This window comes from Sphaerodactylus townsendi, linkage group LG01 (genome assembly GCF_021028975.2).
Source record: "Sphaerodactylus townsendi isolate TG3544 linkage group LG01, MPM_Stown_v2.3, whole genome shotgun sequence".
NCBI classification, from domain to species: domain Eukaryota; kingdom Metazoa; phylum Chordata; class Lepidosauria; order Squamata; family Sphaerodactylidae; genus Sphaerodactylus; species Sphaerodactylus townsendi.
The window spans coordinates 24459124-24484358 of record NC_059425.1 but is presented as its reverse complement, the minus strand read 5'-3'; the positions used below and the strand labels follow the sequence as shown (position 1 = coordinate 24484358).

The 25235-nt window shown below is 47.9% G+C and overlaps 1 protein-coding gene across 1 annotated transcript; it reads left to right on the top strand.

The window, feature by feature from the left end:
* The first annotated feature begins 1184 nt into the window (after nt 1–1184).
* Nucleotides 1185–25110, top strand: PPP2R5B (protein phosphatase 2 regulatory subunit B'beta). Its single transcript, XM_048514207.1, has 13 exons — nt 1185–2458; nt 8893–9089; nt 10398–10499; nt 10734–10826; nt 14978–15108; nt 16099–16158; nt 16598–16706; nt 17336–17389; nt 17888–17938; nt 20870–20989; nt 21173–21300; nt 21869–21970; nt 23029–25110. Exons 1-13 carry the CDS (start codon nt 2260–2262, stop codon nt 23174–23176), a joined length of 1494 nt encoding a protein of 497 aa, XP_048370164.1. The 5' UTR covers nt 1185–2259; the 3' UTR covers nt 23177–25110.
* Nucleotides 25111–25235: the final 125 nt, after the last annotated feature.

Below are 25235 nucleotides of genomic sequence, written 5' to 3'. Positions count from 1 at the left end.
GGAGGCAGAGGAAAAAAAGACAGATGACCCATATTTGGCCTACAACTCCCATGATGCAAATGAACATGCCACTATTTTAACTCTTTTGGGGGCCATAAAGTGTATGGAATAGTTCTACTCCATTTACCAGCAGGATGTGAGTCAAGGGTTAGCATTCATTAAACCACAGCAAAGGAGCTGCTTTGCTAAGTAAGAAACTCCATCCCGGAGTCAGTACACTTTCTAGGCTTTGTGGTCTGTCTTGTTCTATTTAACACAGGTTAAAAGGACACAGTCGCTGTTTCTCAGCCTTTGCCCCATTTCCTCCTCAGCCAAGTTCACCAAGTACAAAGCACAGTTCTTCACGCATGTTCAAACCCCACCTTTATCACTGGATAGTTTTGGATAGACAAATCCCATGTTCCGGTGCTACAAAACATAGCTTATGCGCCAAACAGTAATAACACTGGCCTACCATACAGGGCTGCTGTGAAAATTACAATGTCTTCTGGCCCTGCATGAAAGAGCAGGATAGAACCAACTAATACATATGCGATGAACGGCCAATTTCTTCTTCTGACACACGAACCACTGTTACTACTTAAGCACCTTGGGTGGCATCCTATTTCACAACAACTTGCCCTGTTTTGAACAGAGGGTGGGACAGGAATGGGATCTGGGGTGCAAACGATTAAGAACACGGTCACTTTACGCATGATGCTTAAGATCAGCTTCAATGTCACGCATGTTAAACATGCACGCCCCGAACCCATTCAGACGACCAGGAGCCGCAGCAGGTGCCCCAGGGGACTGCCCACCTGCAGAAGCACCTGCATACTAAGACGGGTAAAGAGTACAGTTGACTACTCGGGCGGGACTGGGGCAGGATGGGCTGGCAGCGACGCCGCGAACTGCAGGGAAAGCATCAGGCAGTGTCCAGAGGGCAAGTGGCCGGCTTGAAAGAAGGGAGAAGCGCCGTAGCTATCACTGCCTCCCCCCTTTTCTGTGGCTCCAATGACCAGCGCGGATGACATCATCCAATGGCGAATGACGCAGATTCTATTTTTAAGGGGCCAATGGGAGGGCCCGTGTGGCGGTCACGTGGCCCTGGAAGGTTACTTAGTGTCAGCCTCAAGACAGGCGGATCAAAGGGAGGCGCGCGCTGCCGGGGTTGGGCCTTGTGCGGCCCGGGGCGCGCGCGCGCCGGTCTGTGCACGCGCCGCGGGGAGGACGGGGCTGCACAGGCGCTTTGCCCTGAATGCGCTGCGGAGCACGGGCGGCGGCGGCGGCGGCAGCAGCAGCAGCAGCAAGGAGAAGGAAGAGGGGAGCGGAGCCGAAGGAGGGGCTTTGCTCTCGCCGCTGTTTGCTCCGAGCGATGCACCTGCTTGCACCTGCGGCGGCGGCTGCGCCCTGAATCGGCCTGCTGGGTGCCAAGGAGACGGCTCCGCGCGGCGTTGCCCTTCGTGCTCTATGGCGGAGCTGCCAGGCCCTGGCTGCCCGCTCGCCCCTGGCATGGCTCCTGCTCAGCCAACCCCCTGCCCCTGCGGCCGAGCGTGAGCCGTCGCTGCTCCCCCGAGGCTTCCCGAGACGCGCGGCGGGGGAGGCAGCCGCTAGGGACTGAACCACCCGAAGCACCCTGAAAGCCGGGGAGCGGGTTGGCCGGCCCCAGCCTTTCGCGGACTTTGCAAGGAGTGGCGCCCGCTGTTGCTTTCCCGCCCTGCTGCGAAGTTGGGGGTCTCCCGTTTTGGAGGCTGATGGTGGAAGGGCAACCCGGCGGGCGGCAGCTGGAGCGGGGAGGACCCGGCTAGGGAGGGGCCGCGGGGAGAGGCCGGAGGAGCAGCCGGTCCCCTCTCCGGTGACAGGCTGCCCCCAGCCTGCGGGTGACCTTTGACTGGGACAAGCGGGACTGGACGGAACGCGCTTCTGGCAGCCCTGCCCTTCATGCCCGTCTCCTCCTCTGGGGCTTCCCTGAAGAAGGCACTGCTGCCGGGATCCGGCTCCGTAGGCCAAGAGTAGCCTGCATGGGGGGCCCAGCAGGCCGAGGACTGGGCTGGATGTAATCCTGGTGCCACCTGGTCTCAGAAGCATCGGCGGAGGGTTCTGCGAAGCTGAGCACAGGCTGTATCGGAGGGCCGGGGAGCCAGACCCCCGGCTCCTGTCATGGGGCAAATGCCTTGTCCTGAGGAGAGGCCAGAAACAATGCCAGGGTGTTAAGGGGGCTCTCGGTACTGAACATCCTCTTGGCTCAGCCGGCGGTGCTGGCTCTTGCATGCTACCAGTATGGAGACCAAGATACCGCCCGCCGTCACTCCCACCAGCCCTTCATCCCCGGGAATGTCCCCGGTGCCACCACCGGATAAAGTGGATGGCTTCTCCCGGCGCTCGCTGCGTCGCTCCCGCCAGAGGCGGTCTCACAGTTCCTCCCAGTTCCGGTACCAGAGCAACCAGCAGGAGCTCACGCCTCTCCCTTTGTTGAAAGGTAAGGCCCAGGTATGACTGTGTAAGGACTGGGTTCCATCAGCACCTGCGCTTCCTCTCTCCTTCCCAAAATGAGGAACATGGTGCAGGAGCCCTGTGCCTCTGGGAGGCCTTGGGAGAGCCAAGGGCTCCGTTGCCTGAGTCTGGGCTCTGAGTTGCTTTCCAGCCCTGCCGCTGATTTGCTGAAGGTGGACCCATAAGTATAGCTGTGGTCTCTTCAGCCCCACAACTGAAGCTGGCAAAAAGTGTTTTCCAATATTTTAGTTTGCTCACAAGCCTGGGTGTTTGGATGGCCAGCAAGTACTTGAGTAATTTTCACAGAAGCCCATGAATCAGCCTTATATTAAACTAGCAGTAAAGCCCATTTTAAAAACCAAATGAAATGGGCTCTAGAAAGGGGTGGGGAAGCGGGCAGGAGAGGGCTGTGTTCCCCCCGCCAGTTTTCCAAGCCCTGTGCAATGTGGGAAACAGACAAGGGCCCTCGATCCTAGGTGAGAATTGGTGAGAATCGTCCCCCCGCCCCTGCACACCCATTGGCTGGGGTTTGTTGGACATTCCAAACCCTTCGCAAATTATGTATAGGGATCAGACTGTTGGTCCCTCAAGGTCAGTATTGTCTCCTCAGTCTGGCTGCAGATGTCTTTCACATCACCTGCTGCCTGGTCCTTTTTATCCGGAGATGCTGGGGGTTAAACCTGGGACCTTCTGTATGCTCAAGAGATGCTCTCCCACTGAGCCACAGCCCCCTCCCCATGCTGGTAGTCATTCTACTTCCCTCCCTCTTCTTACCAAAGACCCACCTTACTTTTCTACAGGTGCATCCTTTACTTGCATCACTGTGACAGAATGGGAGCAATTGTGGGTTGCCTCCACCCCCCACTTTTGTGGAATAGTGAATCTGGATAGTGCTCCACTGTAGTAATAAGCAGGTTTGGGGACCACCGTTACAGAAAGGACAAAGCTTGGAGCCAGGCAAGGTCACCTCCAAGGCCATCAGTTCTTCCTGTGAGGAAGAGAGTCTGGGTTTTAGCTTTTATTATGTCTTAAATTTCTGGGCATATGCATGCATTAAGAAAATAACTTTCAGTTGAAGTGAGACCACTGGTACATATAGCACAGTACCAGCTGGTAGAAGGTTTGCAGCCACTTGTGCTGTGAACAAGTCTTTCCCAGCTCTGCTACTTGGGATCCTTTTACCTGGCAATGCTGATGTCTTAACCAGGGTCCCTTACACCTGCAGTACCACTGAGCCATTGTACCACCGAACCATTGATGAGCGTTTTTATTTTCCACGCATTTCAAAGTGAGGGTCCAGCACATGCCTTATTCTTTCCCATTGAACCTAGTGACAGTACAAAACTACCAACCTGCAGTATCTTGAAAAGAGAGTCTGAATTGTGGAAAACTCAGGTTCGGAGCTGAGCCATCCAGCTCTTTGACTAATCACTGTCAGCCTAACCTTCCTCACTCAAAAGCTGTAGCTTGGAGCTGTGCAGAAAAGCAATGCATAAAAAGCAAGGCAGGCATTGAGTCATGAATGTCTGTAGGCTAGAAGCAGAGGCAAGTATTTGCCTGTCAAAGCGCCTGCCTGATGCCAGGCATAAGTCTTGGCTGCAGATTTAGCACCAGCCAGGTTGCTTCCTCGTTGAGCTCCATTATGCACCTTGGGTGTTGCTTTGAGATGGGAAAGGTGGCTGCTTGGAGTTTAACCCTTAATCTTCACTTCTGTGGTTTTTTAGTTTTGGCATGACACCTTTTCATACCTGTTCTGATTTTAGGAGGTGACCCAAGAGCCTTGGCTGTATTGCTGTGCTGTTCCAGAAATATGTGTGGGAGTTGGTTGGCCACTGAGGGCTTTTTTGACTCCCAAGTTTTTGCTCCAGCATGGATTTTTAAATGCATTATTAACCCCCCCCCCTTTCACACGATATCATCTGCTCGGTCCTTCCTCTCCCGTTTGCTTGGTGGGTTTTCTTTTTTTAGATTGTTTTCCAGTTTACCACAAAAGTGATCTGAAAAAACAACAGAAAAAATGGGGAACAGTGGCGGAGCTACAAGGGAGAGGGGGGGTCACGTTGCACTGGACGCGTGCCAGGGGGCGTGAAAATCGCCCTGGCCCCGCCTCCCTTCCCCCTGCCAGGCCTGCCCCCCCCCCCGCCTGGCCCATTTTCAGCCGTCAGAAAGCTGTTTTCTGCCAGCTGGAAAAGGTAAGTGGGGAGGAGGCTCGTGGGGGGAGGGGCCGCAGGGTGTAGAAAACACAGAGTGCACCCTGGGTGCACTCCTGCCCAGCTACGGCTCTGCTGGGGAAGTACTAAAGTATACTATATGTTAAGAGAGTAGGAAAACCCATTTACTTCAGAAGCCAAGCTGGAGCGAAAACCCAGTGTGGAAATGGCCTGAGTGAAAGCTCCTTGCTTTGGCCTGGATGACCCAGGATAGCCTGATCATGTCAGATCTCAGAAGCCAAGCATGGTTGGCCCTGGTTAGTATTCAGGTGGGAATACCAGGGTCATGTGATGTGAAGGTAGGCCGTGGGAAACCACTTGAGCTGATCGGTTACCTTGAAAATCTTACAGGGTTGCCAAAATCAGCCGCATCTTGATGGCACTTTCTAGGACCAATAGGTCCTTAACCCCCACAATGTTGAGTGAGCATCCTTGGGCTACACCCTTGCCCCAACACATTCTAATGAAAGATAAATTCTCTGCATGGGCATCAGCACCGGCCCAGCTGTTCTCCCACCACAACAGCTGGGTCAAGGCTGCTTCCGCCCATGCAGAGAATTTACCTTTTGGGGGTCTTTCTATGGTACTGAAACAACCTGTTCCTGGGGCTGAGCACTGCTGCTCTCACAGTTGCACAAATTGCATGTTCAGCACCTTCAGGTGTTCTCTGTAGTACACACAGGACCATTCTGTGGACCTCTTTGTGGGTGCTCTCAGCAATGGGCAAAGGGTCTGTTGGTAGCCACCCTCACCCTAGTCCCGTGGTGGCGAACCTTTGGCACTTTCGATGTTCATGGACTACAATTCCCATCAGCCCCTGCCAGCATGGCCAATTGGGGCTGATGGGAATTGTAGTCCATAACATCTGGAGTGCCAAAGGTTCGCCACCACTGCCCTAGTTGAAGGGGCATAGCCGGGGCTGAATGATTGAATGCAGTAAAAGCTATTTAAACCCTAGAGGTTTAAAAATAGGTGAGAGGGAAGTGTGGCTTTCCATGTGCCTGGCTTCCTGTCAGGATGGGAGGAATGATTCTCCTGGGTTGCTCTTGGAGACTCCTGTTCACTTTGGAAATGCTTTTCAGACTCTGGGAGGTTCTTTCCAGGCGGTGGGAGGGGGAGTAGGGAAGTGCAGCTACCACACCTCTGCTGGTCCCTGAACTAGGGGCTGGTCCTCTCTGCCTCTGGATGTGGCTGTCTGGCTCCAGCGCTGCCATGGTTACAGTTCCCAGGGGGATTCCCAGCACTGCTTCCTACCCCAAGGGGCACGAAGGAGGAGACGGCAACATGGCTTGTAGGGCTGTAATTGATGCCGCGGGTCTCAAGTCACAGCTTCTCGATGTCTGCAACCTTCTGTTCTCCATTCCCTGACCTTCTGGTGACTGTCAGCCCCTCACATTCCCTTTTTTCCATCACCCTGAATGCTTGGTTGCTTTATCTACCATGTTTTGAGCCTGATCTCCCTCCCAGGATCTCAAGACAGTGTACCTGATTTGCTTCTTCATGTTATTCTCACAGTCACCCTAGGGAAGCAGGTGAAGTTCAGAGAGAATGCCCCAAAATAATCCTGGGAGTTTTGTGAGAGATGAACCAGATCCAAACACTGATCACTAAACCATGCTGGCTTTAGGTTTTACCCATCAGAAACAGCCCTGTCAGGTTTACCCTGTATTGGGTGCACACCTATCTGTCAGGAAAGGGCTTGGCTTCCCACCCCCCACCCCCCACCCACCCCGCTCCTCCCATGATCTTTCATTACTATTTGTTCAGGCAAGGGGTCCATAAGCCATAAACCTGCCATGTATTGTGTGAGACCACAGGTCTTACAAGATCAGCGTTGCCTGCTCAGACTGACAGCGTCTTTTCAGGGTCTCCAATAAAGGTTTTTCACATCATCTCTTGCTTGATGCTTTGAAATAGGCATGCCTGGAATTGAACCTGGGACCTTTTGCATTCAAAGCAGACGTTCTGTCACTGAGCCACACCCTTCCACAGTTATCCGTGATGGTCAGAGCCAACCTTAATACTGATAGAACCCTTTGACCCTCTTGGCGGTTGCTAAAGATAGATTTCCACCTGGTGCCATAGTTTGCAAAGGCTGCAGGTACTTTAGAATGGATTCAAGTAGGTTAGTGGGTACAAATTGTGAAGTGTCAGGGCCCAGCCCCTGGCATAGCCACCACTGTTTTCGGAGTGCCCATTCCTCACTTCTTCTCCTGGGCATCTCTTTGGCATGGTGTGCCTTGCCAGAATTAGCCACATGCATTTGCAGCAAAGGACCTCTTCCAAGTCTCCTGGAAATGCTGCCGCCGCACCCTTTTTAATGCTGGGATCGCCTTTCAGTTCTAGGCCACAAAACATCATCCCGTTTTCTCCCATGCATGCAGGGCTACAGCTACATCTTCCTGATCCCAAGCTGTTGTGTTGTGCCAAGCTGTGAACTACCGTAATCCTGCCTGAGACAACCAGAGTCATTACAGGGAAAAGGCATTAAGCAGGCCACTAGACAGTTGAGTGCTCTCAGGAATTAACTCGGGCTGCCTGGCATGTTCACTTTGGTCTAGGAGTGCATATTGCACCCGCACTCCCAAGGAGTCTTCCAAGAAATAGAAGGAGTGATGGTTGCATTCCAAACTGAGGAATCCTTGCCAGGATCTCTCACCTTGAGAGGCTTTTGTAGTGCAAGGACCACCTGGTAGAGGGGCCATGGCTCAGTGGCAGAGCATCTGCTTGGCATGTAGAAGTTCCCAAGTTCAGTCACAGGCATCTGTAGTTTAAAGGATGAGGCAGTAGCTGATGTGAAGTGAAGGACCTCTCAGTAGATAATATTGTGATGGACCAAGCATCTGATGCTGTATAAGGCAGCTTCATATGATCAAGAAGAATAGAATAGAATAGAATAGAATCTTTATTGGCCAAGTGTGATTGGACACACAAGGAATTTGTCTCCGGTGCATATGCTCTCAGTGTACATAAAAGAAAAATACATTTGTCTGGGATCTCCCCATTTCTTACTTCTGGGTTCATTTTTTAAATAAACTTTATTAAGAAAACAACAATAGCAAAAACGGAAAGAATGAAAAAGTAAAATGATATACAAACATAACCTTACCCTAACAGGCTAAGTACATCTCATATGTTTTATGTTTACAATCACAAGAGACAATACTATACATTTGAATAATTATTGAAAGTCAAATTATGTCAAGAGATTTTGAAGAAAGAAAATGAGTGATAGGAAGAATTAGAGGATTTATATAAGATAAAAGGGAGAGTACAAGAGAAAGAAGAAAGAATTAAAAGTACTAACAGCTTTCTTTTGCTTCCACTATTGAGACAGATCTCTAAAGTTACTTCCAAATAAAACAATCAAAATAGGTTCATTTTATCACCCATTTCAATGCTTAAAATTTATTTTAACGCATTGTATTTTTTCTTATCTCTACGGAATTCAAACTGACTGGAAAGATAGGTGGAGGGAGAGAGGAAATTTAGTAGAATTAAGATAATTGATATACAAATCGCATGTTCTTTCAAATTGATCTGGTCTTCTCAGTTTATGTGTTAAGTTATCAATGTCCACAATTTCATAGATTTTCTTCTCCCAATCTTGAACTTGAGGCGGTGATGTTGATTTCCACTTCTTTGCAGTTTTATTTTTTTTATTTACAATCAAATATAGAAATAAGGTGTCATTTCTCTGGAGTTTGTTGTCATTCACTAAGCCCGACAGGAAAATCTCAGGTTTTATTTCTAGATTATGGTTTTTTTTAATTTCCATTATACCAATCATCTCCAAAATTTCTTAATTATGGGATATTCCCACCACATATGCATGAATGATCCGACCTTCTTTTTGCATTTCCAACAAAAATACGAAGTACAGCTTTTCATTTTAACCAACCCCAGTAGTGTAAAATACCACCTGTAAAACCTCTTTTGATAATTTTATCTTAGACTCATTGAAGCTGTAAAATTATTGTTTCTCATCCAGAGGTCTGACCTTTTGTCCAATGTGATGTTCCATTCCTGGGTTTATTTTTGAGTTGGAATGGGCTGTGCTTCGGTTCTGGGATTCGTTTCATGTGGCACATATTGAGTAAATAAAGCAGAGGAGGTCATACTAGCTCCGAACCTGTGTCTCGGAGAAGGATTTTGCTGTCTCTGGTGTCAGAAGTGGTCCTTGTGAATCCCTCCTCTTCCTTTCCTTCAGATGCTCCTGTTTCAGAGCTGCATGACCTTCTGTGCAAGAAGCTCCAGCAGTGCTCCATCCTCTTCGACTTCCTGGATTGTGTTGCAGACCTGAAGGGCAAGGAGATCAAGCGAGCAGCCCTCAACGAACTGGTGGAGTGTGTGGCCACGAACCGTGGCATTCTCATTGAGCCACTCTACCCTGAGATCATAAAGATGGTGAGGGGAGGGCAGGAGGACCGGGGGTGGGAGGGGGATGTCCCATAAGCACAAAATGTTGCTTAATTACCACACCAAATTTAGAGCTCTTGCTAGATCAGATCCGTAGTCTGACTAGTCCAGTTCCTGTTTCACTCCAACTGCTCAAGGACCAGCAAAAAAGTACAACTTCTTCTGCTAGTGTTGCTTCCTTGCACTCGTATTGCTGCTTTTGACTATGGAGGGTCCTCTTTAGATCGCCATGGCTAGTTGCTATTGATTAATCTATCCACAAATCTGTCTAATTCTCTTTTAAAGCCACCCCTTTTGGCCACTGCTACATATACTAGCTGTGAATTCTACAGTATAATGATGTGTTTTTGGTTTTTTTATATTTTAAAATCCATTTTTTTAAAATTTCCCCATAAGATCAATTATTACAACCATTGTGAAATTTGCTGAGTAGTTCCTTCTTATCCAGGGGTAGGGAACCTGCGGCTCTCCAGATGTTCAGGAACTACAATTCCCATCAGCCCCTACCAGCATGGCCAATTGGCCAAGCTGACAGAGGCTGATGGGAATTGTAGTTCCTGAACATCTGGAGAGCCGCAGGTTCCCTACCCCTGTTCTTATCCATAGCGTCTTTACTAACTCTAATTACCCAAAATCATTAGTTATATCATTACCTAAGTCATTGATTTAAGTATCCCAAAAAAACTCTCTTTCTTTGTTCATACTCTGTGGAGAGTACGTTGCAATTGTTGAACAAAGAAGTACTTCTTTTTTCTTTCTTTCTGTCCTGAATGTATTGCCTGTCAGTTGTACTGAGTAACCCTAAATTCTATAGGAGTCAGAGAGGCTGGAAGCCGGAAGGACTCAGCCAGAATGTTGGCTGCCGAGCAGGACAACTGATGCAAAATGATTTTGGGGAGGGGAAATGGTTCCTAGAATCGTACACTTTTGTTCAGCCTTTGTTACTAAGAAAGGACATTTTGGTTGTGTGGGGGGGAACTGCTTTGGTGCAGCGACTGGTCTTCCATGAGTTTTAGGTGGGTAGTCATCTGCAGTGGAAGTATTGAAAGTTAATTGTCCACGATAGGAAGAGAAAACTTCTGTTTCTAGTGGCTATCCACACATCTGGCCACCAAATGCTGTGGGGTAACATGGTGCCAGAAACCTATTTCTGAGCTTCCTTAAAGCATCTTGCTGGTTTTACCCCAAATGCCCATTCCTGTGTCTTTGGACAGCAGAGGGTTGTATTGCCTGATGAATGCAGGCAGTAAAAACACCAGGACCTCTTAACATAGCTGGTTTCTCCACAATCCCTAGATCACTGTCAATATCTTCCGGACACTTCCTCCCAGTGAGAACCCTGAGTTTGACCCTGAAGAAGATGAACCCAACTTGGAGCCTTCTTGGCCACATCTACAGGTGAGACCTCTGTCATTTCTCAGCTAGTGAGGAGTCTGATGGGAGGGTGGCAGTGACCCGGATGATTTTGGCTTCTCTGAGAGGCAGGAAGTGATGGTGGACTCTCTTTCCAGTTCCTCCCATTCTAACGTTAGCGTGCCTACAGTTTGTGCATTGTACTGGTGGTCAGGAAAGAAGGAAGTGGGTCAAGCATTTCATGCCTGCGGTTTTCAACTCTTGCCTGTTTCTTCTCAGCTTGTTTATGAGTTTTTCCTCCGGTTTCTTGAGAGCCCAGACTTCCAACCCTCAGTTGCCAAGCGCTACATAGACCAGAAATTCGTATTGCTGGTGAGTTGGTGTGTATGTGTGTTGGGGAAGGGGTGAAGGCTGGGCAAAGAGATATTTATATAGCTTACAGCTGGAGTGCATGTTATTGGTCATTATGGGTGTGTCTTCTTTTCTCCACATGCGGGCCTCAGTGCTGGACATAAGTGTTTTTTAAGACCTCCATTTTGGTTGTGGGTACAGAACAACTTGATAAAGGGACCAGCCTTCCAACAAAATTAATCCAGGCAATTAGCTTTTGAGAGTTGAAGCTCTTTGACAAAGGGAGCTTTAACTATCGAAAGCTTATACCCTAGAAATCTCTTTTTCTGTCGCAACGGACTTATGGCAACCTTGTGGGGTTGTCAAGGCAAGAGCCATTCAGAGATAGTTTGGCATTGCCTGCCTCTTCAAGGTAAACCTGGTATTGTCGAAGGCTTTCACGGCCAGAATCACTTGGTATTCCCCAAACCTGGTATTGCTTGGTGGTCTCCCATCCAAATACTAAACAGGGCCAACCTGTTTAGCTTCCGAAACCTGATGAGATTGAGTATCCAGTTCAAGAAATCTCGATGGACTTTTAACTGCTACTGGACTTGAATCTTGCTCAGTCTTCAGTTAGCCTCATTTTGCTTTGACGTGACCAATGTAGCTTGGAGAAAGGGATTCCAAGTGTGCTAGCCAGTGCCTCAAGAAGGAATAAACTGTTGTCATGTCAAAATGAAATGCAAGAAATGAAGGAAGTTCTGCGAGGTAGCAGACATCCCTTCCCATGTTTCTGTGTGATGGACTTTAATTGTTGTAAGTTAAGATTTCTCAAGCCAGTGTCTGGGAATCTGTAGAGTGTGTGGTTCTTCCAGGTGGTCTGTAAGACTCATGGATGGGGCAAATGCCTCTCATGCCTTTGGAAACTGAGCCCTTTCAGTTTTCTAGGAATGGGAGCACAGATTCCTACCTTCCAAAAAAGGGAATGGAATTGGTATTTCGTTCATTTGAAGGGCAGGAGCTCATAAATTTGTGACGTCCATCCAGTTTCCAGATCTCTGCAGAATATTAGCCAGAAAACTAACTGTTGCTTATCAGAATTCAGTAGCTCAGCCTGTAGAAATCTAACTTGGCTGAGTGGTGATGGTAACTTCAGGTATAAAGTGGAACAGTTTTTCATGCCACTTTCTCATGCAAAGGATTCACTGTTGAAATAGGAAGAAGCAACGTAGCATCCATAGGCAGTCGAGGTTTTGAATTGGGTGCTGGAAGCTTACCCTGACCCAGGTGGCTGAGGCTAACTTGATCTTATTAGATCTTGAAAGCTAAGCAGGGTCGGCCCTAGTTAGTTCTTGAATGGGAGACTACTAAGAAAGTCCAGAGTTGCTTGCAGAGGTTGACAATTGCAAACCACCTCTGCTGCCTTGGATATAAATGATGGAAATGTTTAATAAATGAACAAGCACCTCTTGCCTTGAAAACCCAACATGGTTTTCATAAGTTGGCTGTGACTTAACAACACTTTCCAACACCACCACCAACAGAAGTTCAGGTTTTTGTGTGATGCTGATCTTGTTCTTTTGCATGTGCAAAGGTGAAAATATTTCCAACCCCCTTCCTGTTGCTGCTCAGCTGGCCTCTGGCTACAAGTAATAACATAAGGAAGTTCCTTTGCTGTCTCTGGTGCAACGCTGCTTCCTAACAAAGGGCAAAGTCTATTAGAATTTGGGCCTTTTGGGTGGTGGTGACCATATAGAAGCAGCTACCCTCTGGGAGCTGACAGTGGGCTATGTGCAGACAGTACAAACTTTTTAAAAAGCTTCCTTTTTGATCTGGCCCTTGTATTGCGGTTGCGAGACTTTGACAATCTCTGTGGGGCATGCCTAGCATTCAACTAGCACTTTGAAATGGCATGCGGTTAGCACTTCCTCTTTCCTGTGGAAGGAGAAACGATACTGGGGATCTCCCTCCCAAAAAATAAAAAATTGAAATGTGGTTGCTTAAGTATGAAAACAACTGTTATAAGGTGCTCATGGAGCCACTTGGTATAAAAATAAGATAATAAACCTGGTAATAACCCACTTAATTGGAAGGCAGAAAGGTAGCAATGCTGCTGCAAACCACACATTCTGTGTGTTGAGCCAGTGTGTGTAGTGGTTAAAGTATTGATTAAGATCTGGGAGTAAAGCTAGACTTATTTCCTTTATTGAAGAGCACACCTTGCTGCAGAAGGTCGAGCATTGTTACATAAAGACAAGCCCTGCCTTCCCATTTTTTTTAGCAAATACACACATTCTTCACAATGTTTTTGACACACTCCATTGTCAAAGCCTACTAAGGAAACTTGGGGGGACACCAGTTAAGAACATGGTATGCTTATGAATCAGCAACTTTAAAAAGACACTGGGAACCAGAGATAAGAAAGCAGTACAGTCCTGCTGTATAGTGCCTTGATCTGGATGATACAAGCTATTCCAGTCTCTTCAAATCATGGAAGCAAGGTTATCCAGTGTGGTGTAGTGGTTAAGAGCAGGTGGATTCTAATCTGGAGAACCGGGATTGGTTCCCCACTCCTCCACCTGAGTGGCAGAGGCTTATCTGGTGAACCAGATGTGTTTCCGCACTCCTACATGCCTGCTGGGTGACCTTGGGCTAGTCACAGTTCTCTCAGAATTCTCTCAGCCCCACATACCTCACAAGGTGTCTGTTGTGGGGAGAGGAAGGGAAAGGAGCTTGTAAGCCACCTTGAGTCTCCTTACGGGAGAAAAAAGTTGGATATAAATCCAAACTACTACTACTACTCCTTCTCGTCCTCCTGAAGCAGGGTGGGTGCCCACATGGAATTGAGTTTTCTCAACAATAACCCCTTTTGCTCTTGGTTCCCAAAGAGCAGCTCTGTTTTTGTTGAGATTTTTGACCTGCCAATCATGGTTCTGCAGAGCCTTCAGGTGGAAGCCTATGGCTGGTTGGTGAAACCCTGGGCAAGGGAAAGGTATCTGATACCTGTTGTGTTGCCATAGATTGCTTTAGGGAAAGTGCCATCAAGTTGCAGTCAACTTGCAGAGATTTCGTAGGGTTTTCAAGACATGAGGCAAACGGACATGATTTGGTGGTCTCCCATTGAAATGCTAACCACGGCCCACTCTGCTTACTCTTGAGGTCTGATGAGATTTGACTATCATGGGCCACCCAGGTCAGGACAACAGAATGCTTCTGTGGAAAATCAGCCCAACAGATAAAGCTGTAATCTATTCTTTGTATTTTATTGTTGAATGCTTTTAAAACTTATCTTACATTGCCCTGAAAGCATCTTGAAAGCTAAGCAGGGTCTGCCCTAGTTAGTTCTTGAATGGGAGACTACTAAGAAAGTCCAGAGTTGCTTGCAGAGGTTAGAAGGTGGGAAAAATAAATGAATCACATTCCTCCTAGAATAGCGTTAGGTAGGCTGACTCTAATCTGGAGAACTGGGTATATTTCCCTGCTTCTCCACATGAAACTTGCTGGGTGACCTTGGGCCGGTCACAGTTCTCTGACAAGTCCCTCAGCTCCATCTACCTCACATGGGGAGAGAGGAGGGAAAGGCATTTGGAAGCCCCTTTGAGACTCCTTAAAGGTGGGGAAGGGTGGGGTATAAAAACCAACTCTTCATAGATCAAATGTTGGCTTGTCCTTGTTTAATTCGAGTGTGGCCCAGGGGGACTGGTTGTGGCTCAGTGGTAGAATGTCTTCTTTGTGTGCAGAAGGGCCTCTGGTTTAATCTCCCAATATCTTGTTCAGATAGTCCTTGATAAGAGAGTTCTTCTTGAGCCTTTAGAACAGGGGTCTGCAACCTGCGGCTCTCCAGATATTCATGAACTACAATTCCCATCAGCCCCTGCCAGCATGGCTAATTGGCTGCAGGTTGCAGACCCCTGCTTTAGAAAGAGGCTGCCATGCATTGAAGACAGCAAACAGAGCACTTGGGACACATTGAGATGCTTTATACTGTTAGGCCTTTGGTCTGTCAAGATCAGTTTTGTCTCCTCTTAAGGGGCAGCATCACCCCGGGTTCTCAGGCAGATGCAGCTCCTGTGTCTTGATCCTTAGCTGATGATGCCAGGAATTGAACCTGGAATTTTTGTGTGTGGAAAGCTTTGCCACTGAGCCACAGCCCCCTCCCCTGTCTCCTTAATATCTCTGCTTTCCTCTAGCTACTAGAGCTATTTGACAGCGAGGACCCCCGGGAGCGTGAATACCTCAAGACCATCCTCCACCGTGTCTACGGCAAGTTCCTGGGCCTGCGTGCCTACATCCGCAAGCAATGCAACAACATTTTCTTGCGGTGAGCTCTTCTTCTTCCACCCCAACCTGATCCCCCAAATTTGGCGAAAGGTGGTTCAGTTTGCAGGTCAGCTCTATGCTGCTTCTGGTCTAAAAGCCATCACACTGCCTGAAAAACATAAGAGCAGCCAACCCTCCTCATATTTTATGTGTAAGCCACCTTGAGTCCTTCAGGAGATTGGCGGGGTAAAAATGTCATAAATCAATAAATATCAATAGTCTGTCTAGTCCAGCCTCCTGTTTTTCACAGAGTGGCCTAGCTGCTCAGATCCCTGGGTGACCTGCATTATTGGCCACGTCGGCCAAAACTGTCTCTTATTGGTGCCTCCAATCATGAACTTTAGAAGATTCAGTTTAATCGTGGAGGGAGCCATAGATGGGCCTCTCTTTCATTAACTTGTCCAGTCCCTTTTAAAGCCAGCTAAATTAGTGGCCATGATCACATTCTGTAACAGAAGATTCCACAAACCAACTATCCTTTGAGTGAAAGAGAGCTTCCTTTTGTCTGTTCTGAATCTGCCTGCCTGAATTTGAAGGGTCAAGGTCCAAGAGCAACTCTGGTGGGAATGATGCTATTTAACGGTAATGCCACCTGGTGCCCACTAGGGGGCAGGATAAGCTCTCCTGTTTTCTCATTTCCTAGCTGGGAGTCCATATCTGCTCCTCTATTGTTCCTTGCAAGAAAATCATTTGAATGGCTTGTCTAAGAGGTTTTGAGACCTCTGAGGGTCCCTCTCTTCCATGCCTTCTTTCTAGTAGGCAGGAAGTATGGAGCAAAAGAACCACACTGACTGTCTTCCTATGCCTTTCCTCTAGCTTGGTATGTTAAAATCTCCCATGGTGTGAAATAGCAAAGCTACCAAAATCAGCTCTAGGATGTGAAAGGGCATTGCTGGAAGGTGAATATGGATGTACTGAATTCAGATGTGTGATCCCTGGTGTGGAGAAGACTGTGATGAGATTCCCCCATTCTATTCTTCCTCCTTGCCAGGTTTATCTATGAGACGGAGCATTTCAATGGTGTGGCAGAACTGCTGGAGATCCTGGGGAGGTAACCGGCGAGCTGTGCCTTTAAAACCTGTGGTCAGACCTGCCTTTCTGTTATTTCCCCACAAAGTTGTGTGTTGCAACTTCTGCCTCTTCCCGCCCTCACTGTTTTCTCAATCTGTCATTCTGTGCTTCTTCCTAGCTGGGGTGGGGTGGAATAAAAAGGGCAGAATGGTAGGGCATCTTAAGTCTTGCTTCAGGGTGGGGGTGGCAGGCGCATGAGGAACAATATGCTACTCTTCTAGTCTGAGGTTATGTGATTTTTGGAGGGATGATTCTTTGGCATCTTCATGTCCCCCAGCAATTGCTGGAGGTAGAATTCCTAGCCTCTTGCTTCCCTGCATCAAGAGCCACAGGATGGTATGGGCTTACCTGGCAAGGGCCAATGTCTCTCAGCCTCCTTTTTCTAGCATTAATTTATGTTTGCTTCCCCTTCTGTTCAGCATCATCAATGGCTTCGCCCTGCCCTTGAAGACAGAACACAAGCAGTTCCTGGTACGAGTCCTCATCCCACTTCATTCAGTGAAATCCCTCTCCATATTCCATGCCCAGGTGAGAGCCACGAAAGGCAGTTGGTTGGCAGTGTTGTATATGGGTTAGTGCAGTGGTTCTCAACCTGTGGGTCGTGACCCCTTTGTGGGTCGAACGACCCTTTCACAAGGGTCGCCTAAGACTCTCTGCATCGGTGTTCTCCATCTGTAAAATGGATAAATGTTAGGGTTGGGGGTCACCACAACATGAGGAACTATATTAAAGGGTCGCGGCATTAGGAAGGTTGAGAACCACTGGGTTAATGTGTCATGTGAGGATCTAAGAGACCCAAGCTCAAATTCCCCATTTAGCTGTGAAAACTTGCTGGGTGATCTTGGCCCTGCATAAATACAGAAACTCTATGAAAGCCTAACCTAACTCACGGGATTGTTAATTATAGGGTATGAAAAAACCACAAATGATTCTGTGAGCTGCTTTGGATCCCTGGTGGGGAGAAAGCGGGGAATAAGTACCTTAAATCCTAGGATGGTGGTGGTGAGACTCTGTTGGAAGGGGAACAAAGAGGGCATTGTCTGAGATCTTGCAGATCCTGGAATCCCAGTAGAAGGGAGGGGAGAGTGGACAGCAGCCATGGGAAAGGAGGTGCTTGATTCTGGTCTCTGTAGTGCTCACTTTTCCGTCTGTTGCAGCTGGCTTATTGTGTGGTCCAGTTCCTGGAAAAGGATGCCATGTTGACAGAGCATGTAAGTTTGTTGCCCCTAGTGGGTTGTGTGAGATTTGTTGGGAAATAATAGATCAGGCCGGGCCGGGGGGGGGGGGCGAGGGAGGGGGAAGTGCTGCAGAGTTATAGCTGAGTTACGTCAACTTTGTAGAGCTTTGAAGGTCAGAGACAAACAGAGGAGGTTTGCCATAGCTCCCTCTGCTTAGCAACCCTGGACTTCTTTGGTGGTTTCCCATCCAAGTACTGACCAGGGCTGACCATGGTCTGGCAAGACTGGGCTAGCTTGGGACTTCCAGGTCAGGGCAGGCTGAGAGTAATACAGATAAATGTCTGAATGCATGAATACAGAAACTCTGAGAGGGTAAGCCCTCAGCGGAGCATGCCAGGTTAGTAGTATTCTCTTCCTTTTGAGGGGAAAAGGTCTAGCTGTAAACAGCAAGATGGAAGCTCCAGGGGATACCAGCATATCTTCCTAACTTCTTGCCTTCTGTTTTCTGTTTCTCTTCCCCTGTTGCACCAGGTGATCCGTGGGCTGTTGAAGTACTGGCCAAAGACCTGTACACAGAAGGAGGTAGAGATGGGCATTGTGGGGGAGGCCAGAAGAGTGAGGAGAGGGGTCAGCATGACTGTCCCAGTGTGCTGTAGTGGTTAGAGAGTTGTACTAGGATCTAGTAGGAAACCAAAGTTCAAGGTCCAAAACCACCACTTGACGTGGAAACTCCCTGGATGGCCTGGGAACAGTCACAACGTCTCAGCTTGATCTTTAAAATTGTTATGGGGATAAAATTGAGAGGATCTGAGATTGCAAAAGCCTTAGCAGACCAGGTGCTCAGGAGGAGCAGCTGCAGAAGGCCATTGCTTTCACATCCTGCATCCCAAAGGCACCTGGTGGGCCACTGTGCGTAGCAGAGTGCTGGACTAGATGGACTCTGGTCTGATCTGGCAGGCTCTTTCTCATGTTCTTAGGACCATGCAGGGCTAGATTGGCCATCAAGGCCACCAGGAAAAGTCTCTTAGAGAAGCCCTGGATGAACTGGGCAAGAGCTGGTGAGAGCCGCTGTCCCACTCATAAGACAGCTGCCCCTGCCTTGCATAAAGTGGGTGGCAGCCACTGCCACTAGGAGGCAGAAGCGAGCTGCAATTGCAAGCCCTCAGCCCCTATCCTGCTCGCAGCAGGCATAGCCGCCACATGCCTTTTCTTCTTTCTTTCCTCCTCCTCCTCTGAGGGAGAGGGGGCTTTTCCAGGGCCATTTTGGCTTCCCAGTCTGTTCATAAAGCCATGTATGACCCTGAGTTCCTTGAAGGAATAGTGGGGTAAACATAGACTCATGGATCTTCCGTTCTTGCCTAATTTCTCCATCCCACATTCTCCCATGTTCAAGAGGTCATTTTTATATAAGGAGTAGGGTTCCTTTTTATAAGGAATGTAGCAATATAAAACTCTACTGATGAGTTTTTCCTATAATTTAATTGAAAAAAAGCATTAGGAAAGGAAGCATGAGCCCATCTTGGATGCATTTTGGCATGTTGAGAAATATGAAAGATTTTCTAATTGCAAAGTAGTGGAGGCAAACTAATCTGTCACCCACTGATGCAAAGCTTAGAAAGAACAGGCTATGTGCTTTTTATATATAAAATACCAGTTTGTAAGCAGATGAAAAGAGGGAAAACATTTCCACAGGTTTATCTTTGTGCAAAGACGATCCTTGTTCCTAAGTCATTTGGAACAGAGTCAGATCAAAGAGATGACCCACATAGCAATTCTGACTTGCATCTGGAACTTGTTAGGAATATTTAATATTACTCTCTTCTGAAGGGTTTTTGTTAGAGCTGGATGTAGACGTTTGTGATTATGCATCATTCGTAAACTTTGAAATTTGTAATAACTCTCCCCTGCTTTAAAAAATCTGGTCAGGTCAGCTTGTTTATATACAGAACACCACTGTGATAAAATTGAATTGTTCAGGTGGCCATTTTGATCAAGGGAAGAGGGCTGCAGCAGAGGTGGGATCCAGCAGGTTCTCACCAGTTCCCGAGAGTGGGTTACTAATTATTTGTGTGTGCCGAGAGGGGGTTACTAATTGGGTCTGCTTTTCTGTTAGAAATTCCATTAGGTCCAAAAATCATAAAGTCCTGTTGTTTCCTATGTGGCTGGTTAGCAAAGGTAGAAAACGGGCTGCTGGGCTGTTTTAAAAACATGTTTTAGAAATATGGTAAAGTTCCTTGTTTAAGGAAAGTATCCTTCTTTTGATTTCTAGAAATAAAATTATTTGAAAGTATTAAGTATTTGACAGGCAGTCTATTAGATGAGAAGTAGTTGTTTCTGTTGGCAGTAGACGATAGGACTTGTTGTAATGAGTTTAAATTATGGACAGAAAGATACCAGCTAAAAATTAGGAACTTTTTTTTACAGTAAGAGTTTTTTACAGTAACCAGATAAATTATTAATGCCCTGCCCCAGAATGCCCGGCCACGCCCCTGCCGTGCCCCTCCCATCCCCATTGGCGCTACGCCATTGTTTGAATCCCACCACCATGGGAACCTGTTACTAAAATTTTTGGATCCCACCACTGGGCTGCAGTATTAATTGCACATGGAAAATCTGAAGGTAGTTCTCCACCCCACCCCACTTCCTTAGTCCTGTGTTCATTATATTTACTACCATGTCACTGCATTCTTTCCTAATCTTTGTAATCCAGGTTTACTGCATTATTATATATATTATTCTCATCTACTAAGTGCATGCATTTGGCAAAACTGAACTGAAAAAAAACCCACCCTAAAATGCAATATTTGTATTTCTTAGTAGGGTGTTTCTGCTGGGGAAAATGTCATTGAGTTAAAAACCAGATTCTGAAAAAGTTAATTCCCTCGCAGCCCCAATTTTTCAGACTGCTTGGCCTGCCATCTTTAAAAAAAAAAAAGGACTTCAGAATCCATCCCCTCTTTCCTGGTCCCCTCACTTCTGCTCACTGGCTGGGCCCAAAATCCAGCTCTGCACCATCACTTCTGAAGTCCATATGAGTCTCAGAAGCAGCAATGCAGAACTGAACGCTGGGCTCGGCCTAGCTGAATCTGGCACTCAGCTCTGCCGCACCACTTCCAAACTCTATGCGGACTTCAGAGGCAGCACAGAATTTAAATGCTGGGCTTGACCTGGCTGGGTCCAGCCCTCAGTTCTGCGCTGCTGCGTGTAGTTCCCAAGGCTGGTGTGCATTCAAGACCCACATGGAGTTTGAATTCCTGAAAAAAGCCAACATGAGGATCTGGGTTTGTTCCAGTTTTTCAAAAATTAAACCCAAACCCAAAAAATACCGGGAGAAAAATGGTTCATACCTCTATCTTCTGCATTGTCTTTCATCTTATCTTTGTATTCTAGTTCTAATTGGGTATCATATGTATTACGCTATTTTATTGCTTTGCTTTTTAAGTTCTGCAAATTCACATCTGAGAAAGATGAGCTAGAAATGGAGTGAATACATATTTTCCCCCCTTCCACCAGGTGATGTTCCTGGGAGAGATAGAAGAGATCCTAGATGTCATTGAACCCTCACAATTTGTGAAGATTCAGGAGCCGCTTTTCAAGCAGGTGGCTCGCTGTATTGCCAGCCCTCACTTCCAGGTGACCTTGACAGGGAAGGAGAATGAACTGGGTTGGTTCATTTGAAGGGCTAAGTGAGGGGTCAGTTGGGTGTCAAATGGGCTCTTGATGTGCAAGAGGAAGACTACCACCACCACCACCACCACCACCACCCCGCTTCCCCATACTTCCTGTACACTGTGACCCCTGCTTTGTCCCCTGTAGGTTGCAGAGCGGGCTCTGTATTTCTGGAACAACGAATACATCTTGAGCCTGGTGGAGGATAACTGCAACACGGTGCTGCCCACCATCTTTGGCACACTCTATCGTGTCTCCAAGGAGCACTGGAACCCGTGAGTACATGCATGGGTTGGGAGACACATGTGACAGGCAGGCACCTGGTGGCAGGCAGTACTGAGACATTGGGAATCCCCCTTGGGAAAGAAAGATCATAATCTGTAAGCCCCCAACCTTTTTTAATTGGAAGTATCTTTGGAATTCTGATACAGTGCAGTGAGCACAGTCACAAAATGGCTGCCACAGGAGCAGAGCCAGCAAACAAAATGGCTGCTGCAGCTTACCTGCAGTCACACAGTGAGGATCCTTGTGCTGTGGTGGCAGCCGCTACCAAAGCAACATATTTGGAGAACTGCAAGCCAATCAGGTTTGTGGTCAAAAGCCTCACCAGACCTAGCCTACTTGCTAACAGAACTTGGCAGGTGCCAGAAGAGGTTTGGCAGACACCATGGTGCTTGTGGGCAACATGTTGGGAACCCTTGAGGTACTCCCTTGCATGACATGGGAGCAGGGTCCTTCTGCTTTCCTGTAAAAGGTTGGGTGTTGCATTTGGTGGTGAATGGGGGTGGAGGCAACAGAGGAAGCTGATATGTCATTCTATGGTTTTCCTCCTCGTTTCCCTAGGACCATTGTTTCTTTGGTCTACAATGTCCTCAAGACCTTTATGGAGATGAATGGGAAACTCTTCGATGAACTCACAGCCTCCTACAAAGTGGAGAAGCAGCAGTAAGTGGGTGGGGCTGGAGTGGGGGGAAGAAGAACCTGGACCCCTCCTCTTGTTCTGCCATCTACCTTTGCCAAACCGGAAAGGCTTTCTGTGTCTGTGATGTCTTATCTCCTAAACAAAAGCCATACAGGCTGGAGTGTTTTGAACGGCTCCCCAGTGCAGAGGAGAAATGTAGCCAAGGAAGAGGAAGGGGCTTGTCAGCATCCCTTGGCTTCGAATAAAAACAGCATCTGTCACAATACATGGTGCACTAAAGCTGCTGTTGTAAAGAGCTCTTGCTTTGGGTCCTTCCTCAAAACGATGCCAAATTCCATGGTTTTTATTGTAGTTTCAGCACAGTGGTGACGTGCTTCTGTCGACTACTTGGGTTTCCCTCTATCTATTTAGGTGTGATCTTTCCTGCAAGGTTTGGAGAAAATTTGGACAGGAAGGTTACACATTTCTGCATCTTGTCCATATCTAGTACTGCTGGCAAGCTTCTGGACTTTTAAAAAATTACAGCAGTGGATATAGCCCTACAGTGTTAAAACTATAGTGACATACATTCTACCATCCTGATCTGGATGGCACAGTCTAGCCTGATCTGGGCCATTCTTGGAAGCTAAGCAGGGTTGGCTCTGGTTAGTGTTTGGATGGGATACAACCAATGAAGATAAAGTTGATACTCAGGCAGGCAGTGGCAAACCACCTCTGTTTGTCTCTTGCCTTGAAAATCCTTCAAGGTCGCCGTAGGTTGACTTCAACTTGATGACACTTTCCACCACCACACCTACTGCCAATTATAAAAAGGCACAAAGAGACAGGGTCAGGTGGGAATGGAAGGTGGAAGGAGAAGGCTTGGGGAAACCTACCACTCCCATGCAGAAGCATCACTGCAGTGATGGAGAATTGGAGCAGAATGGAGAATTGTCTCTATGTGGAATTTGCCGTTGTGATGAGATTTTTCCAGAGCTTTTCCTGTCCGCCATCTTGTTGTACTGCAGAAGCTGGTCTTGGGGCGGAAGAAAGAAGGATCCTGCTTCTCACCCTGCCTTCCCCTTCCCTCTTTTTCCCAAAGGGAACTGAAGAAGGAAAAGGAGCGGCAGGAGCTGTGGCGGCAACTGGACGAGCTCCAGTTGCGGAAGCTGCAAGGACTGGAGGAGGCCAAGATGAACCGCCTGAACCTGCAGCACAGCTTGGCTGTGCAGAGGGGAGAGGCGAGCTAGGAGGCCCCTCTCCCCTGGGATCCCCCCTGCTGTGGCATGGGAGCGACACTCACTGGTGCAGTCCCCATCCTGTACAGCTGACCCCACTCACCAGGTCTGTGCCAAACCAGAGCTCATGCCCTCTGCCCTGTCTGTTGGTGGGCATGCCCCCCCTTCCCCGTTGCCCCACAGGGATTGTCAAGGCCCCTATTCAACACTAGACTCGTGGGCAAGTGCACAGCTGTATTTGGGGGAAGAAGAATTAAATTGCAGGGTCTCTGTTGCATCCTTGGTGTCCCCTAAGACAGGTGCTGGGGGTGGATTGCATGTAAAGAAGAACATTATCAGGTGAGGTGGGGCCATACTGGGGTGAGGGTAAGGTAAGGGCTGTCATTACTGCTGCACAGGCTTGGAACTCATGTGTAGGTCGAGGTGGGGAGGGGAGCGTGGTTCCCATGGCAATAGAAAGCAATAGACCTCCTGATCCAAAGTTCACCCTCTGAGTGGGGTTCCAGTGACTAGAGGCTTAATGTAGTGGGGAGAATCATTTATGATACCCTGTTGGGGGAGCTCTTTGGGTTTTCTGGCCCTAGGTGTTGCCTCTCTTCCATGAGGTGAGCCCTTGCTCCTTTGGCGTTGACAGGGTGGCGCCCCTTGTTCGTTGCTCCCCTGTGAGTGGAAGATGCGGCCTTGCTTTTGTCTTCCCCCAGAAGAAGGAGAGATGAGGAACCATGTTAATACTCCTTGGCATGTCAGTGGGAAGGGGTTCCCACCACAGTAGGGATGAGAGACTTGTATGGCTGAGTGTGTGTGTGTGCAAACCTGGGCCTCTGCATGCTATTATGGGGAGGGGAAGTACGGGGGCTTTTCCCTCCTGTATTTAGAGCTGGGGGGTTGGCAGCTGCCTCTTCTCTTTGGTATTTGGGAATGAAGGAGATTCTGCCCCCTCCCAAATCATTTCATTGGATTTCCCACACACACACACTTTTTTTTTTGTTTTTGCATCCTGTGGTCGGGTGTGTGGTTGCGTGCGTGTGTGTCTGTGACTGAACTTAGCTGCACTTTTGCTTGGACACTCACGGCCCTTAGATGGAGTGTAGCGTTATTCTCTTCACACACACCCTTCCTCCCTGCTTCCACTGGGCTTGTTTTTTTAGCCGTGAATAGAAATTTGGAGGGGAGGGGGTGCAGAGAAAAGGGAGAGGGTGCTCAAATTCCTGCACTTTAGAAGAGCTGGTTGTTGCACAGGTAGAAAATGGGATGGCTCTGCTGGTCCTCCAGTATTTGGACAAGGGAGGGGGGAAAGCACCAGACTGTACCATCTCGGGGAGTGGGGAAAGGTGGCCATGGTTGCTCACGATTCTCTCAGGTGTTAGCATATTCTCTGCCCATCTCAAAGGAAAAGGGGAACCTAAGAGACTCTCTAGAAACACTGTTGGGTGTTGACATGGACTGCAGCATTTACAACTTGAGGATTGCAGGACCACAGTTTTACATATTTAGTTACGAAATTATTTCTTTCTCCTCTTCCTCCTCCCCACAAAGTTTTGGCAGGGGGCAGGGTGAGTGCTCCCCCCCCCCCTCACTAGGCATGATGAATTCAAACGTGCTCTGTTTTATGGAATAGTCACAGGGTGGTTCTTTGTGGGAGGGATGGGGTGGGTGGGTTGCGTGTATTACAGTTTATTTTTTAGTAAAACACTGAAGGCAGTTGGCAACCGTAGAGACCAGGTGCACTTTTTCTGTAGTCTTTTTAGCTGATGCCTCACAGGGGCATAGTTTCCACAGGATTAGGCCTTGAGGCCTAGGGGTGGGGCTGCAGAAGAGAGCTATTTTGGTGGAGGTGGGGGGGAAGTCTATTTATTACAAGTTTCGCTACCATGAGCCCTCCCCCTGCCCTCATTTTCCTTTTGCTGGACGAGTCTGTATTCAATAAAGATTAAAGTTTCATGTCACAACTGATTCTACTGTCTCATCAAGGAGCTTTGCGGAATGTCTCGTCGGGTGAGGAAATGACAGTCAAACTCGGTTAAATTTGATGCACAAACGGTGGCATGTTGATTCTGAGGGAATTTCCAAA